At 37.0% G+C, this 16,190-nt stretch overlaps 2 protein-coding genes across 2 annotated transcripts; both read right to left on the bottom strand.

Moving 5' to 3' along the window:
- Positions 1-2,228: 2,228 nt before the first annotated feature.
- On the bottom strand, positions 2,229-8,155 carry LOC105048747 (uncharacterized). The gene is given in 8 exon segments (XM_010928183.4): positions 2,229-2,563; positions 5,456-5,546; positions 5,628-5,819; positions 5,999-6,117; positions 7,446-7,604; positions 7,698-7,823; positions 7,906-8,082; positions 8,084-8,155. Coding segments are annotated over 8 exon segments (1,014 nt in total). The 5' UTR covers positions 8,141-8,155; the 3' UTR covers positions 2,229-2,470.
- Positions 8,156-8,685: 530 nt separating this feature from the next.
- Positions 8,686-15,465, bottom strand: LOC105048746 (GTPase activating protein 1). Its single transcript, XM_010928182.4, has 3 exons — positions 15,073-15,465; positions 10,853-10,948; positions 8,686-9,210 (listed from the first exon to the last, which is right to left on the bottom strand). The coding sequence occupies exons 1-3, from the start codon at positions 15,448-15,450 to the stop codon at positions 8,923-8,925; spliced, it is 762 nt and encodes a 253-aa protein (XP_010926484.3). The 5' UTR covers positions 15,451-15,465; the 3' UTR covers positions 8,686-8,922.
- Positions 15,466-16,190: the final 725 nt, after the last annotated feature.

Here is a 16,190-nt window from a genome sequence, read left to right as displayed (position 1 = left end):
GCTTCGTGGAGGCCATGCTTGACACTTAAAAAGGTTGTGTAATGCTAGCTTGAGTTGGAATAAATCCTTTGCAAATGTTTCCCGCAGTCCACACACAACTTGTAGGCCGCTTGTTTGAGGTTATGTCTTCAAGTCCCTCCATTTCCCGCATAGAAGGATAATGAAGTCAGGTGTGTTGTTAATTGAAGAATGAAGAAACAAAAGAAGGTATATTGGATAAGGAAGAGGGTGAGAGAAAAAGAGAAAATAGGTTGAATATGGTTGTCGTCAATCCATGCCATAGCTTTTGATTATTTATTCTTATCTGACATAACTTAGGGGCAAGAGAATGACCAGAATATCATTCATATTACGTTTGCTCGTCGGTGTTCAATTGTTTCATGTTGTTTAAACTATCTCATTTTTTTATCATTGAGTTCTTAACTATAAATTTTCAGATCATATAATTTTGGTGTGTTAGCAATTTAGAGATAATATATGATATCTAATAATTTGGATCATTGAAAAAATCTAATGCTGTAAAAGTTATATCCAATGTAACTTGAACTTATACATACATACATAACTACATACATAATTTGCTTGTAGACTTGGATCATTTCTATTCATTTCTATTCTACCATGAAGCAACAGAAACCTGTATCCTTCCTCGGAGAACCACCAACTTTGGCAGTTTGACTTAGATGAAAACAAAATATCCTTTTAAAGTACTGTTACAATATCCTTTCTTCCATTTTCCACCAGAAAGAAAGAATATATTATCTTCAACAATGTCTCAGTTAGGCTTGGCTTAGCATAGCTGAAGAGCATCAGAAGTTGTCACCCCAAAAAGCTCAGAGCTTATGACAGGGGAACTTACGTATTAATAGTCCAACAAATATAATTCATCGGACAAAGTTTGTCGTAAGTATTTCTAATCAATTTCGGGTGTGCGTGGGCATCACATATTAGAGCACCCATCTGGAAAGATGAAGGTCTCAGGCATCATTACAATGCTCATATGATGTGCAAGCATTTGTCTTCTGATGTAGGAGGAACAGGCTTTTATGGAGCAGATTTCCTAAGAGCTAAAACATGGTGGGATGGATGTTTGTGTCTGCACCTCTGAAGAATGCATTGTTTTCAATTTCATTTTAACTTTGGGATGCAATTGTGCTTTAATTATTAGTAGCAATTCTCTCTCTAGTTCAACCAGAGAGGCCTAGTCTCCCAGACCCAATCATGGCCATCTGAGTACCATATATAATTAACTAGTTTAGTTTGTTTCCTAGAATGACAGTTGGTGCCTAAAGTGGCGCTGTGGGCTGAATGCCTAGGCCTCTCATGCTTGTATCTTTCAGTCGCTGGAGGCCTCGATGGATTGTTAAGCAATCACCATATCAAACCAACCTGTGGGAATGTGACTGCTTACATGCCTTAAACCAATTAGTCCGTAATGTCCTTTTTTCATGTTCTTGTTAAATAATGCGAGGGATGTCTCTTGTGCTAATATGTTGTCAGCTCTTAACCCACAAAGATGGGAGAGGAAACTAAAGTTTGTGGAGACCAAAAAACTAAGTGTAAATGAATCTTTCTGCAAGAAAGGACTCGTGTACCATGAATTTGTTCTTCTCCGTTTCTTGGTTTTCTTCTTTCTCATTTTGGAAGAGGAAAAACCAGCAGCAGCATGCCAAGCTTGCACCATGAGTTGTTGTGCCAGCATAATACAATTTGATGGTCTTTTACCACAAGACTCTGTAGACTTCACATGATCGCATATGCTGATGTTCAGAGTCGGGAATAAGTTGAAGCCATCAGTTGACCGACCAGGCAAACCCTGGACAACTCCTTTCTTCTGCCGCAACCAAATCATGTTAATGACCTGCCGAATGGGTGAAGTTTAGAACCCTAATAACTCTAAACCATCTTCGAACATAGCCATGGTCAGACTCCAGACATATTCACGCCGGATTGTGGGAGGAGTTGCTTCCATCACCACCGAACTGCTCCCAGATCGGCTGCAAGTCTTGTACGTCTCAATCAGTTGCTTCCATTGGTAGAGCTGCATTCGGCCACACCATGCTTAAATCAACTGAACTGCCACACTTGGGGCCCAATCAAATTACACCTACTCAAACAAGGAAGTGCTTCCTGGCAAAACAAAGTACCACCTCAACCTCCCCCTCCTTCCCTCCCAGCCAAAAAAAAAAAGAGAGAAAACTCACAAAACACGGGCACACGCCCACACATTATGAAGTCACATGGCGCAGTTTATCTTATGAGTAACTTCAGCCAGTGAGCTCCTGTAGGAAGTTCACTGAATCAAGAGCAAATAAACAGAGAAGTGAAAAAAAAAGGAAGAGAAGTCCTTCCAACCTTATCATAAAGCTTCTGTTATGATCACGGTTTCTCTCTCTCTCTCTCTCTCTCTCTCTCTCTTTTTTTACCCCATTTCAAGGGGAGGATGTACTCTACAGCTTTACAAGCTACACTATGAGACAGTGGAAGACATGGAAATTTCAAGTGGTACACCAGGTGTAGGCTCCAAAACACGTGCATCAGGCAGCTCTCTTGACAACAGTTCCTGCATGATTACCGTTGACATTATAATTTCTGTATCTGAAATTGCAATTTACAGCTCAGTCACAACTATCATGCTTCATCTTGGTAGTACATTTTATAGCGTCTACATTTTATATATTTATGAGAAAATATGAAAGTCAAGGAAATTGCAATTTAGTCACTTTTCATGATGTAAAAAATAAGGAACATCATATGGATGATTACTTCCAAGCCAGAGATGAAGGGAAAATGTAATGTTGGAGATGATCTATAAGACTTGCAAACAAACCCTTTTTTGGGGGAAAAAAAAGGGAAAGCGAAGTCTTTTGTTTGTGTGGGTTTACAGATAGGCATCATGATATTTGCCGGGGTTATAAGGCATAAATCAGTTGGACAAGTTGATAAAGGTTAACTATTTGGAGCTCTTATTTTCGTATAAAAATTATCACTTGATGAAAAAGCACAAATCAAAATGCATAGCAATCAGGAGGAAGGTAAGACATTCAGAAAGCATTGGATGCTTGATTTTTGCAAGTTGTGGCTGGCTCAGAGGATAACGGCAGGTGAACATCAATAAGTCACCAATTTTGGGAAATATGAATCATGTTTCAGGCTGCTGAAGTTTTATTGCTTCTTACATACCTTGATGCTGTGATCAACTTTTTGACATATAGTAAGGTGTCTGTGCATAGTGCATACACTTGATTTTTTTTTTTTTTTTTTTTTTTTGTGTGTGTGTGTGAAGCTACCATATATCAACTTTGCTAGCCTAAAATATTTCACATAATTTGCTACACCAACTAAACATTAATTAACAATCTTTTTGTATACTAAAAACACAAAAACTGAAAATTAAGCTAAAAAACTATATGCAAAGATATATCTATTCTCTACACATATACAATATACTTGTTGCAAATGAATTGTCAATATCACAGTAACATCATATACTGATAGTACCTCTTTCGGTACCATCTGATGTGCTCCATGTAGTCCACAACATCATGATGGTCATAGATACCACTGTGAGCATATGTGCCAAGACATCTATTATGTGGAACTCAAGAAGGGATTAACCATGACAATATGGCTGTGAATGCCTATTGGGATTCACTGAGCACAGGGTCTAAAGTTTTCACCCATGCTGGGCATGTATCACAGTGGGATGCTAAATCTAACCCTGATCATTATAGTATAACATGACGAAACATATATGAAATGACCGTTTGATGCTTACAAGTTAAAGCAATAACAATATGTGAACAGAGAGAACTCCTGAACTGTGGCTAAATATTATTGTCTAATCATTACATCAAATATTTCAAGGTCCTTCCCAATAGCATCTATGTCCTGAGATGACAATTAGGGACACGTATTTGTCATGGACCTCAAGGTATAGTTTCTCCATTCCCAGTAGTTGTTGCATTTCAACTTATGCCCGAGAGACATGGTTTTATTATGTTAAACAAACCCAAAAAGATAAAATTCCAAGATTTCTATCCTTTGATCAGCTATAATATAATGATTTGACATTATTACATAAAATCATACACCTTCAAATCTCAAAACTGTCAAGAAAGAAAAGAAAATGGAAAAAATGATAGGGATGAGCCTCAAACCATGCCAAATGAAGCAAGGTACAGTCAAACATTGGTTCAAAAATAGAAAGCAAAGAGTGGGCCCATGCAGTTACATAGCAGCCTATATCATGTGTCTGAACTCATTTGCACAATTCTAAGCCAACAGCAACACAGACTATCATGGATGGTACAACAATAAAACTCATAAATTGCTTATTGGTTGGCATTATACATAAACAGCATGCAATATAAACCAGAATTAGATTATAATCCACCCAGAGACATGTTGATCTTTGGCCGACGACCTGGCTTGGCCTCAACCTAGCAGGTGTTCAGGAATAGGGGTGTCAATGGAACAGGATTAACCTGGGCTTTTGAGTCAGACTGGTGGTTCAAACTCGGGTGCACACCTCACAACCAAAACCAAGTCCAAGCCGAAAAGGAGTATTTTCTTGGGTCCTTCCAGGCCCAAATCATGTCTCCACTCATTTTAACAAAAGTTGGAAGCCAGGCCCAGCATGAATTTTTGGCTTCAATCTTTTGGGCCCTGTTGGGCTTTAAGATCTAAATGCAAACCCTGGCCTGATTTATCCATGCCAGGTTCTTCGGGCTGCTCATGCTGGCCTGGGCCATTAACATCTCTGTATACCACAATAATCACTCGCATGGGCTTCAAGCCCATTACCTAGGCTAAGTCGTGTCCCATCTGGAGGATGGTATTCCCATATCTTGTTTGAACTTTTTTCTGCGCAATGTTAAAAATGATTATATCTCAGTATTGTTTTCTAGTGTTATGCTTTTTTCATTCACAAGCGGCCATTTAGATAAATGTATACAGGGTAAATGTTAATAAACATGTAGTAAAAACAGAAAAAAGAAAAAAAAAAATCAATGCATTAGGATAGAAGAATAATTTAAGATTCTACATGATGCATTTTTGATTCAGAGGCTACCATTTAGTAAATGTGTATGTGTGAGCACATCCTTATGTCATTCTGAAATACCCTATATCTATCTATCATTTATTCATTGCTGAATATGTGATTGATTCTATTATATATGAAGCAAATGACAAATTTCTATTACATGTCATGTGCAGATCTTAGAAAAATCTCCTCATGGTGAACTTATAATAAAAAAATACAGGTCAATTGTAAGTATGAAATATGCTATATTTTGTCAGAGAACATAACACAGAGTACCATTACAGCATCTGTATAGAAGCTATCCACATATTAAATCTAGCAGTAGCAAGAACATTAAATGGAAAATGTTCAGCTACTATCTTAAACTTCCAAGGCTTGTATTTTTACTGAAAAAGAAAAGAAACTGACCTTGAATGATTCTATTGTACCCTCACTATGAAGAATACTTGAGAGAATTCCTTTGCTGTCTATATCTCCATTTTTCATAGGAACAATGTACCTGGAATGGTAATTTCTATAATGTCAAGTTATCCATCAATAGGATAAATTGCTCACAACCATAAGAATGATAGTTGTATACTTGGGTCGTAGCAACTTTGCTAGCTGAACTGCATCTTCTTGTCCAGATACCAAAGTGAAGAAAGGAAGCAGTTGTTTTATAACTGGAGTGATGATTACATCTGCCTTGTATTTTTGTAGAAAGGCATGGTTGTATACGCAGTGTGGTTCATAGTATAAAGATAAATGACTTTGTCCACATTTGACTATGTACCTGCTTACACATTAAAGAATCAATTTTTTTCTGCATTGAAAATAAGAAGTTGTGTAATCTGGAAGAACTCCTCCACAGTGACCAAAGGCAAACATACTAAACACCATAAAAGTACTGAGTATGTGAAGTTGAGAATAGAAGTAAGATATTTGTTGAAATCTAAGAAATTCTCAGTTTACCCATTTTCTGGACGCTGCCAAGGAGGCCCTAATATAGGGCCTGCAGTAGCACAGACATTCACTCTGGCACCATGTTTTCCATCCACATCAGAGCTCTGGCCAGGTTCTAAATATGTAACCTGCAAAGAATCTAAGCTGTTCTAGTGTTGCCATTAGAGATCTATAAAATTCAACATAGTGACTTAGAATATCAGAGACAATATTAAATAGCAAGAATAAAGCAAATTGTCAACATCTGAACAGCAAATTGAAAATCATTAAAGTCGGGGAAATAAGTGCATGTTGAAGAGATCTCTTTTTCATATCCAAAAGCTTTTTGTTCCAACTTCCAAGTTCACTGTAAAAGGCATATTCCTTCATTGGCATAAGGAAGGAACAGCTAAAGGTGAAAAAGAAGCCCTAAGGCTCTCTTGCTCTTTATGCAAAATGTACAAAATCAAAACCTATTCTTTGACAAAGGCCGCCAAATTAAAATGAAAATTTTCACCTCAACATGAACTAACAATTAAAATAATTGTTGGTTTTTGCTTCTATTCAAGATCCCAGAAGAGACTCTAACAATAATACAATCAGGATACAGTAAGACCTGTCACCTAATGTTCTGATTTAAATTGTGTCAGGTCTCCAGTATAAATCTTTATGTATCACCATATTAGCATTTCGCTGTATGTTATACATTCAACCTCTGATTGATTCTGGATGTTCTAGAAAGCACATTACAATGACTTTCAATTCAAAAAAAAAAAATTTTTGTAATTGCTTAATAACCTCAAAGTTTTTTGCTACCTTATGTGCATTCTTTCTGGGTTGCACCTGCATTAGAGAGCTTAAGCAGTAGTGATCTTGACAGATGATACAATACTTTGTTGTGGATCAAATTTGGGAAATTCAAAACCTATAAGGGATAAAATTTTGATGAAATTATGCATCTTCAAAGCAAAGGATTTTTTTTTTTAAAAAAAAAAATCATTAAGAGAAAGCCTGTAATTCATTACTAATATCTTGAAAATCATCATGGAAATGGCTATGGATCATTAAGTCAAGCAAATTATACCACATCCTTACCGATCCCCTCCCAAACAATCAATTTGGAAACATCCTTAAAAGAGCTCCAAACAATTTAAAAAAGATAGGAAAGAGTCCAAAAACCTGGCTGAGAGATTTGCATTGTTATATAGTGATCTCAGGATGCCCGATTGGTGGAATTATTGACTTAGGAAGCAAATGTTAAAAAAAGATAATTAAGAGCAGGATTGAAATCCATTAACAATAATACGCAAAAACACTCATGGTAACGGCTATGAATAACTCATCCAGCATATCATATCATATTCTTATTAACTCATCAAGCATATTATGAATTAGAAATCATACTTAAATGACCTCCAAATAATTTGTTTTTAATGAAAAGAAGGGACAGGGCAAAAGCTTGGGACGAGAGACTTACATTGTTGAAGAGTGGTCTCAAGATGCCCTCCGCATTTGGAGTGGCAATCACCGGCAGATCGGGGAGCTTCTTGGATAGCCGAGTCAGAGTCCTCACATGGCAGTGGTCATCAAGGCTCTGCGTAATTACCAAGCAGTCGATCTCTGGAAGATCCTCCACCTACCTCGGACGATGATAAATTCGCAACGCACTCGATGAGCAGTCGCAAGTAATCACCATTCGAAATAACTTCAGATCACAGCAGGAAATTACCTGAAACTTATTCAGCACCTTCTTCGCCCCGTCGAAGAGCCATGGCAGCCCGAAATCCAGGTTACCCACGAGGAGGGGGTCCACTAAGATGCTCACCCCACCCACAACCCAGAGCCAGCTATTCACCTATGGAGAATTGGATCCGGTTGACATAAGTCTTCGTTAATTGAAAACATGAAAGAACGAAAGAATAAGGGAACGGGAGAACCTCGAGATAGGTGAGCCTGATGGGGCTCGTTGTCTCAGAGACCACGGCAGAAGTGGCCCGAGGAGAGGGGCTGAGTCTACGGGTGGTGGTGGGCTGTCTCTTGGTGCTGGAGCTGACCGATGGGCGTAGAGAGAGGGTAGGGAAGGGATTGGAGGTGGAAGGGAGGGGAGAGCAGCGGGGATTGAAGGGGGTAGAAGGAGGGGAACGAGTGGAGGCTGATGGCGTGGAGCGACATGGGAGAGGCTGATGCGTTCAGCTCCTACCATCATTTTTTCGGGAGTTTCCTATCGGTTAACCTTCCCGCGATTGGGCAGAGTTCGCACGCGCTTCACATTTCCGGGCCACCCACAGCAGCTGCCGCCTGCCAGAAGCTGTAATACAGGCTGAGATTTTGATCCAACTTATCCCTCGACGAAACTAGATCCACACTATGGGCTCAATTAGGTTAGATCCAATTTCATGAAAGTCTTGCCGGGTCCAATTGGACATTGAATATACCAACCGGCCACGCTCGCGGCAGGGAGTTTGTTAGCGTGCACAATCGAGCCCACTCAGACAGGTCTGTAGAACAGAAAAGCGTTTTTTTGTTTTTTCAATAACTTTCCGCTTTTAGTGTTGATGTGGAGTTTATCACCATTTTTTGCTATTGACATGCGTTGATGATACTTGGCAGGTGCTTTATTTTCTAAGCCTGCCTTCAATTCAAAAACAAGCATATAACAAGACCACATGCTTTATAACTGCGTAAAGTGCCAGTCATAACCAAAAACACCCAGCCCGACACTCAACACGATGTTTCAAATTAAAAGAGCGTTCAACGCAAGTTAAGGAGAAAAAGGAGGGGGCACAAAAAATGGCTATACTAAACGAGTTGGATTCCAGGAGTGCTTACATACACAAAAACTCGAGTACCCAGAAAGGACATCCCACATAACTTATAAGGTTGTTCAAGATGTTCCAATGAAGGCTAAGGCCATCCATAACATTCAAGTTCTCCTAACACCAGATGGAAAGTTATCAGCCCCTGGAACCTGGAACGCTGACCCATTGCAGCTGCAGCTCAACTTCACCACATTCTACATTTCTGAGTCTGAGGACAAGATCTTGAACGACCTTTCCATCAGACCAATAGATGGGACTCTCATCAGCGATGCAATTTTGCCTATTCGGTACCACCTTAGTTATAATGGTGCCATTTGGAACACCTACTGGATTCATCTTTACAGCCTCCAGAAATCGTTCGATGTCAAACTCCGCATTGCCCATGGGATCATCAAAGCTGAATGTGTCCTTATCATACACTTCCTGGATCACATCAGAAGAAGATCAGGGATGATAAGCTTTAACAATTCATATCATGAATGCAATGATCACATTCATTAGAACAGTGATAATAGAAAAACAACAAAACAATAAGCACATATATATTGCAAACATACAGCAGTATCATCATGTGGCACTATGTAGGATCCTGATTTGAGTTACTTTTCTGAGAATTAAAATTAAGAGAAAGGGCAATGACATCCCATTTTGGCCTTTTTTAAGACATCCAGCGACCAAGTTTCAATTTTCACCTCCCTAGTGAGGTTTAAAAAATAGGATGTCTACTGTCTCATTCAATTAATGCTGGCAAAACCAGAGGACAATCAAATTGAAAAGGTAAAAGGCTTCGTCCAACTCCAAACCACTACTACCAGATAAACTGGATGGCAACAATTACTCTTATTTTGATGATTTAAGGAAAATAAGGATCAGAAATTAAATAAGTTTTTTCTAGAAATTAAATTAGCAATTTTATTTAAACAGCACGTAATTCTATGTTCAAGTAAATGATGCCAATAATAGTTTTCTACCTGGAATGTGGATAAATCACTGCAAAGAGAATGCTACAGAAGCAGAGAAGGTTTATTCATATAATTCAAGAATCAGGACTTGGTAGTGCGCGCACGCACACAAACAGAGATAGAGAGAGAGAGAGAGACTATAAAAAGTTGGCCAGGACGGCGGTACCCCTTCAGCACTGGTTAGGCAAACTTTTCAAGGGACTTAATGAATCCTTGTAGTTGTTGAAACTTCAAGGGTCCAATGAAACCACAAATAGGAAAAACCTCCTTAAATGAGAATACTTCAAGTCTAAAGAGGCTTGATGGAAAAAAAAAAAGCATTTAATTACTTGCAAGAAGTACTAGATTATAGTGAAGTATCATAGCTTTTAACAGACACTGATCTGCATGGTAAATACAATATGAAAACCAATGGAATATGCCAATCTTTAGTCCATTCGCTTCTTCCAGATATTTTTGTATATTAAACTACATATGTGATATAATTCTTCACTTAAGTTTTGGATCAAGATATCACAACTTAAATGCAGTATTCTAAGTGACTACCAAAAATTTGTACCTCTATTGCACAAGGTCTACCTTGTAACCTATTGAAATGCTCAAAAGTAACATTTGAGCTAAGAATATCTTAATCCATGTCCTAATCAATAAAGGCTACATTTGAGTTAGCAAAGCAAAATTAGAAGTCAAATCAGCTTTGCTATTATGAACAAGCAGATCAACAAGTTGGTGACTAGTAATGGATGCCATTTCCATATTATACAATTGATGATATCACTCTTTCCATGGGCCAAGGATAGATTAGATATTGTTAGATTGGTGACAGATGGATTGGCATGTGACCACCTCATCTTAGATATCACTATCTACACGATCAAGATACATTTCGGTTATGAGGACATACTTCCTCAAAAACTGAGTACATGATAACTCATTCCACATGTCTAAAATATGAAGATTTTTTTTTTCCCAAAAAATAACTTCTGATATCACAATTGCATGACAATGAAGTGGTCCGACACTTTTGTGCCCAGATCATTGACAAAATATCCTCCTCACAATATAAAAAGTGGCTAGCAGTACCGGATAGGAAAAGTACATACAAGCCTGACCAGAAGAGTAGGATCTTCAACAGAAAGAGTTAAGTCTTCATTCCACACCGGATTGATACATTTTTTTATTGCTCGAGTCTTCAGTTTCTGCAAGAAAAAAAAAAAAAGGTTCAGAAGAAAAGGGAAAAATAAAACTACACAAGTAGAAACGCAGCTAAGAGTAAAAAGTCGGAACTGACTAGACATGGCAAAAAATTACATTTGAATAACTGTGAATAAGAATATACGCACTCTTATAGTCTTGATAAAATAAGAAAACATGTGAAAATAAATCTCAATGAAGTCTGATATCTTACAAAATTTTATATTGCTCATGAATGCTTAATAAAGTACATATCTGCATGAGTGCATGGAAGAATAAAGCCGACCACTATTAAAAGCAAAAGATTGATCTTTATCGAATACGTCACTTTTTAAAAATAAAAATATACATAGCATTGATTACTTTAGGCATTCTTCCTACAAGTATGTGTGTCTCTGTATAAGAACAGTGAGTACTACCTTCTAGAAGCAAAAACTTGATGTTAATCCGAAACATCACTACCCAGATCTCTTAAAAATAAATAAGAATTGCCTCACATGTCATGAATAGCATGGATTAGTTGAGGCATTTGTCTTGCATGCAACTTACAACAGCAGACACTGAAATGCAACAAGAGTTATTAGAAACAAATCCCCAGAAAACAAAATATTTGAATTTCTAACACAGTTGCCAAACAAGGCAAGAGAGCCATCTCCTGCTGGATTTCACTCTAAACAAAACATGAGTCCCAAACAACTGAAGTTAAATTGAAAGAAAACAATATAAGTAACATACATCAGATTTTATGGTAAAAACATCAAAACTGAGAGAGAGGGAGGGAAGTGGGACTGTGGGAGATATGTAGATTTTGACCAGAAAATATGATGACATATTAATATTTTCTGTAGAAAGGCAAAAATCCTAGAATATCATGGAAAATTTCCAACCACTAACCAATTGATGCTGTTAGCCACAGAAACATGAGAAGTGAGAAATTTGATTTTCACTATATCCTGTAGATGAACTAAAATAATCTTCTGTGTGACAGAAAAAAAATTATGCTTTAATGAGTGTTTATGATTTTAGGCATAGAGAGTGCCAAGATCTTATCTATATGATAAGCTATATCAGACTTTTGGTCTAAAGGAACTTTTAGATGAGGAATGATCATCTAAATCTTATATAGCTAATAATTTACTTGCCTGTCTTATATCATTTAACCTTCTGTTTCATTAATCATGTAGATCTAGTGTGTTTATGATTCATATTTATCATCAGAATCTTGCATAAGATCATTCAGATCTTGCATAAGAACCCACACAGCTAGGATCTTGGGCTTCTACTCTAGAATCTCTCTTACATCTCAAGAAAGAGTGAGAAAGATATAAATAGATGAAATCAGGTGCTTTTAGTTTTTAAACTTTTAAGAATTCTGTTATATCATACTATAAGATGTCTAGTTATCAAACAAGATTGACAGGGTAAAGCATACAAGAAATAATGAGTCCCTTGTGTTGAATATAAGCACTTTAGTTGTAACACATAGACAATAGTTCTACATTTGACGTGAACTTATACAGTTCACATTATCTCTTTCCATTTGATACATAACAAGAATTAAGGAAGGTTCATGGTCTAGATTATCTTGTTTAGTTTGCATATTCTGTTCCAATTTCATATACTTCTCACTTGTTATCAACTAACTTTTCTTTTTTCACTTCCTTTGAATTGGTCAAAACTTAATGTCCTCCTAAAAATTCTCTTTGATCCTTAACAGAATTGTTGTCCTTTTTGTCTTGATCCTTCTTTTATATTTTCCTGCATCAATATATTAATAATTTTAGGGGTTTTTGCATATATGCCTCACAAATATAACTTATAGCATATTTATTCTTCAAAAATTACTGTTTGCATATATACCCCTAAATGATCCTGTTTTTGCAATGATATCCCTTCCATTAGATTCATAGCTGATGGTATTAATAAATAATTATTATAAGTGTGAAGTTACTTTATTATGCTTTTGCATTAATATAAAATGGTAATAAAGTTATTTTACACTTAATTGGTTACTTATTAGCATAGTTAATCATAAATCTAACAAGAAGAAAATTGATGTAAAAAATTAAAAAAAATAAAAAAAAAGATGATTGAGGGGTGTATATTTAAATAGCGATAAGCCATTTTTAGAGTATAATCTCATAACTTTATGCAATAGTTCGCTTAAAAAAAAAAAAAATTAAAGAATTTGATGCACATTAGCATCTTCAATAAAAGAACAATTTTAAGTGATTGGTCTTGCATGTATTCCTTTACTTCTCACTCCGATCAAATTTTCCATCCATGTTCTTCCTTTTCACTTTTCTCTTCTAGACTTCAAATACAAAAATAAACTCCTGATACCATTCAAACCTCCTCCAATGTCCATCAATGAGGTAACAAGTTTTAAAAACTCAAAACCATTTGATTTGGAAACAACATACGATTATTTTTCTCCTTCTTAGTCACTATTCATAAACTTTCTCTATGAACAAGCACCACCTGCATTTCTTAAGATCTTAGTCACTGTTTTCCACAATTATCTTATTTGAACAAGTGCTTCCTTGTGACCAAATATGTTCTTAAACTCCTTGATTCTTTGAACTGTTCACCTTCAATTTCTCCAGTTAACGAAGAAACAAGAATCAATAAAATATATCCCCGATGTAGATCTCAGCCGGAAAAGGAAAGGGAAAAGGATGAATATTCTTTGGATAAGCAAAACTTTTTCACCAGATGTTCTGCCAGCAGTCACGAATAAGATTTCCCAATTAGTGGGAGATTGTGCTATGTTTTACAGCTCGCCTTTGAATGAAATAACAATTATCAAATTGCAAAAAAGATAGCATCTTGAATTGAAAATATCTGGCATCCGTTTGACTAACTAGTATCTACTAATCACAAAGTTGAACATTCATAGAAAGCATGCTAAATGTATTGATTTTAGCTATAATGATTTTCAATAAACCTCATCTGCTAAGGTGGAGCTGATGTTTGAACATGAAAAAACTTTATGATATCTTAACAGAGTTCAATACACCTACTAAAACATCCTTCACTATTGCAATGCTGCCCGTTTTAATACCAATTATGCAAGTCCAAGTGGTTTACATTATGCACTGAAGGATTTTATTGACTTCTTAGTTGCAGAGATGGTTTGAGGGAACAGGCACCATGTCCTTAACCTGTGGATTCTGTGACTTAATAAGGGAATTTTGATATGCATGCAAGATCCTATTCTTAATCATTAGGTTCCAACAGTCAAAAAATCCGAAAAAGACAAGCAATTAGCCTTTCCTCCTCCTCCTCCTCCAGGATCCTCATATGCATGTAATCCACCATGTGCTTAGTGTTTGCTTCTTTTTCCTCTTTTAACTGGAGAGATGAATTTCAAATCATTCCCAGCTTCTGTTCTAGTTTTTTCGGGGCCATCGAAGGGGTGCAGGAGTACTGTCTTGATACCATAGTTTCAGAAATCTTGCAAATCCCCAACCACCTTTGCTTACATGTGTCCTTAACTTCCTAACTGGAGACCTTGATGAAACCCTTTTCAGAAAATTATGAAACATATTCCATTATAGAAAGATATTATTGCAAACAATAGTCACATTTTCCCATTTTCCTGCGCCCACGCCCTTTTTTTTAACAAAATCACGACATGCGCAAGTATGTAGATCACTAGATGATGAGATCACTTTTCAATATTACATGCAATAAAACAATAAGCATCTCTAAAACTATTTTTGCAACCCTTCTACCTGTTTTCTCACATAAACAGGTATAGACCATGCACTGTATGACATTAGATGGACCACAGGAACTAGAAATCAAGTGAAATCCCAAATTTACCTTTCTCGCCAAATTTCATCTTAGTGATCTTAACGAATCGGAAGGAATTAATGACCACCATTTTGCTTCTCAAAAAAAAAAAAAAGAGGAAAGGAAAACGAAAAAGAGTACTTTAGTTAAATGGATAACCATGACCATTAAATTGAGCTGATCTATTTCGTTAGACTTCTTGATCCATCATTTCCAGGTCTTATCTCAAAAGAAAAGAGATCCCAAATCACAAGACGAAAAACGTTGAAATTTACTAGAAAAATACTAAAGATCTTAAGGAAAAACAAAAAGAATTGGATAAGGAAGCAACCTGTTTGCCCATCCGGAGGACCACATAGGGATCGCTGCTCCAGGTGTCCCGGACGGCGAGGTTCACACCTCTCAGCACCCGCACTCTTAGAAGCCCAAGCAAGCGCTCCACCATTGCTTCCTGTCTGCCTCGTTTGTCGAGAGATTCCACCGACTGTGTGGCTAATTTAATTTGTTTATGTAGAAGGGTGAGAAGAATCCAGAGACGAGGCCCAGTCACGAGTCCTCTGCGATACTGCCGTCTCAGGTACGTAGGCCGTGGGGAGCGGCGACGCGAATTACCTGTTACCCTCTCTAAACTTCGAAGCCGACGATTGTCGCAGGTTAATAGGGGTTGCATCCTTCGCGAGAAAGAATGATTCTCCTTCCTTCGCGCCATTTTACCGTTGGATCTCGAAATATTCACTTCTCGATCTGTGCATGGTACAATCCAACGGTCAAGTCGCGAAAGGAGATCAATCGTTTTTTTGTGCAAAAGGTACAATTCAAACCAGTCGCAGGTAGGCAAATTGAGGTCGATCCATCAGGGAGTCTAATGACACCCAACCAAATAAACAAAAATCATAAGGGCTTAGCACGGATGCACCATCATATTGGATGGGCTTAGTCCTATAATATATTTTTTTAATATATTTTAAAAAAAAATTTAAAAGTCAAAAATAAAGATTGAATTTCTCTTATTAACGAAGTCGATTAATTTTATAATTAAAATAATAAAAAAATAAAATTTATATTAAAAAAAAAAATTATGATCGTCTATATTTTCTTTCTTTTTCGTCAAATTTTCACCATTCATTATCTTCTTCATCAAGTTATTTCTCTCATCCACAAAATCTTCTTTCCGAGTCTCTTTCTCCTCTTCCAAACCCCATGCACCATCTCACTTATCCATGAGATCTTTTTCAAGGCCTTTTCTTCTCTTCCAAATTTCTTTGAGAACTCCTTAAATTTGCAGCACTTTCGAGTCCTTTCACCTCCTTAATAACGAGCTCCAGCCTTGCTACCATCTCCACTAGCAATGAAGCAAATGCTGCAAATGAGAGTGCCTTTGAGAACTCAATGCTAGTGGTTGCTATCTTACTCAATGTTGGCCTCAAGACTTTTTGCCCAACTGATTTT

This window comes from Elaeis guineensis, chromosome 7 (genome assembly GCF_000442705.2).
Source record: "Elaeis guineensis isolate ETL-2024a chromosome 7, EG11, whole genome shotgun sequence".
In the NCBI taxonomy this organism is placed as follows: Eukaryota; Viridiplantae; Streptophyta; class Magnoliopsida; order Arecales; family Arecaceae; genus Elaeis; species Elaeis guineensis.
Note: the sequence above shows the minus strand (reverse complement) of the source record. Positions and strands in the feature narration are given on the sequence as shown.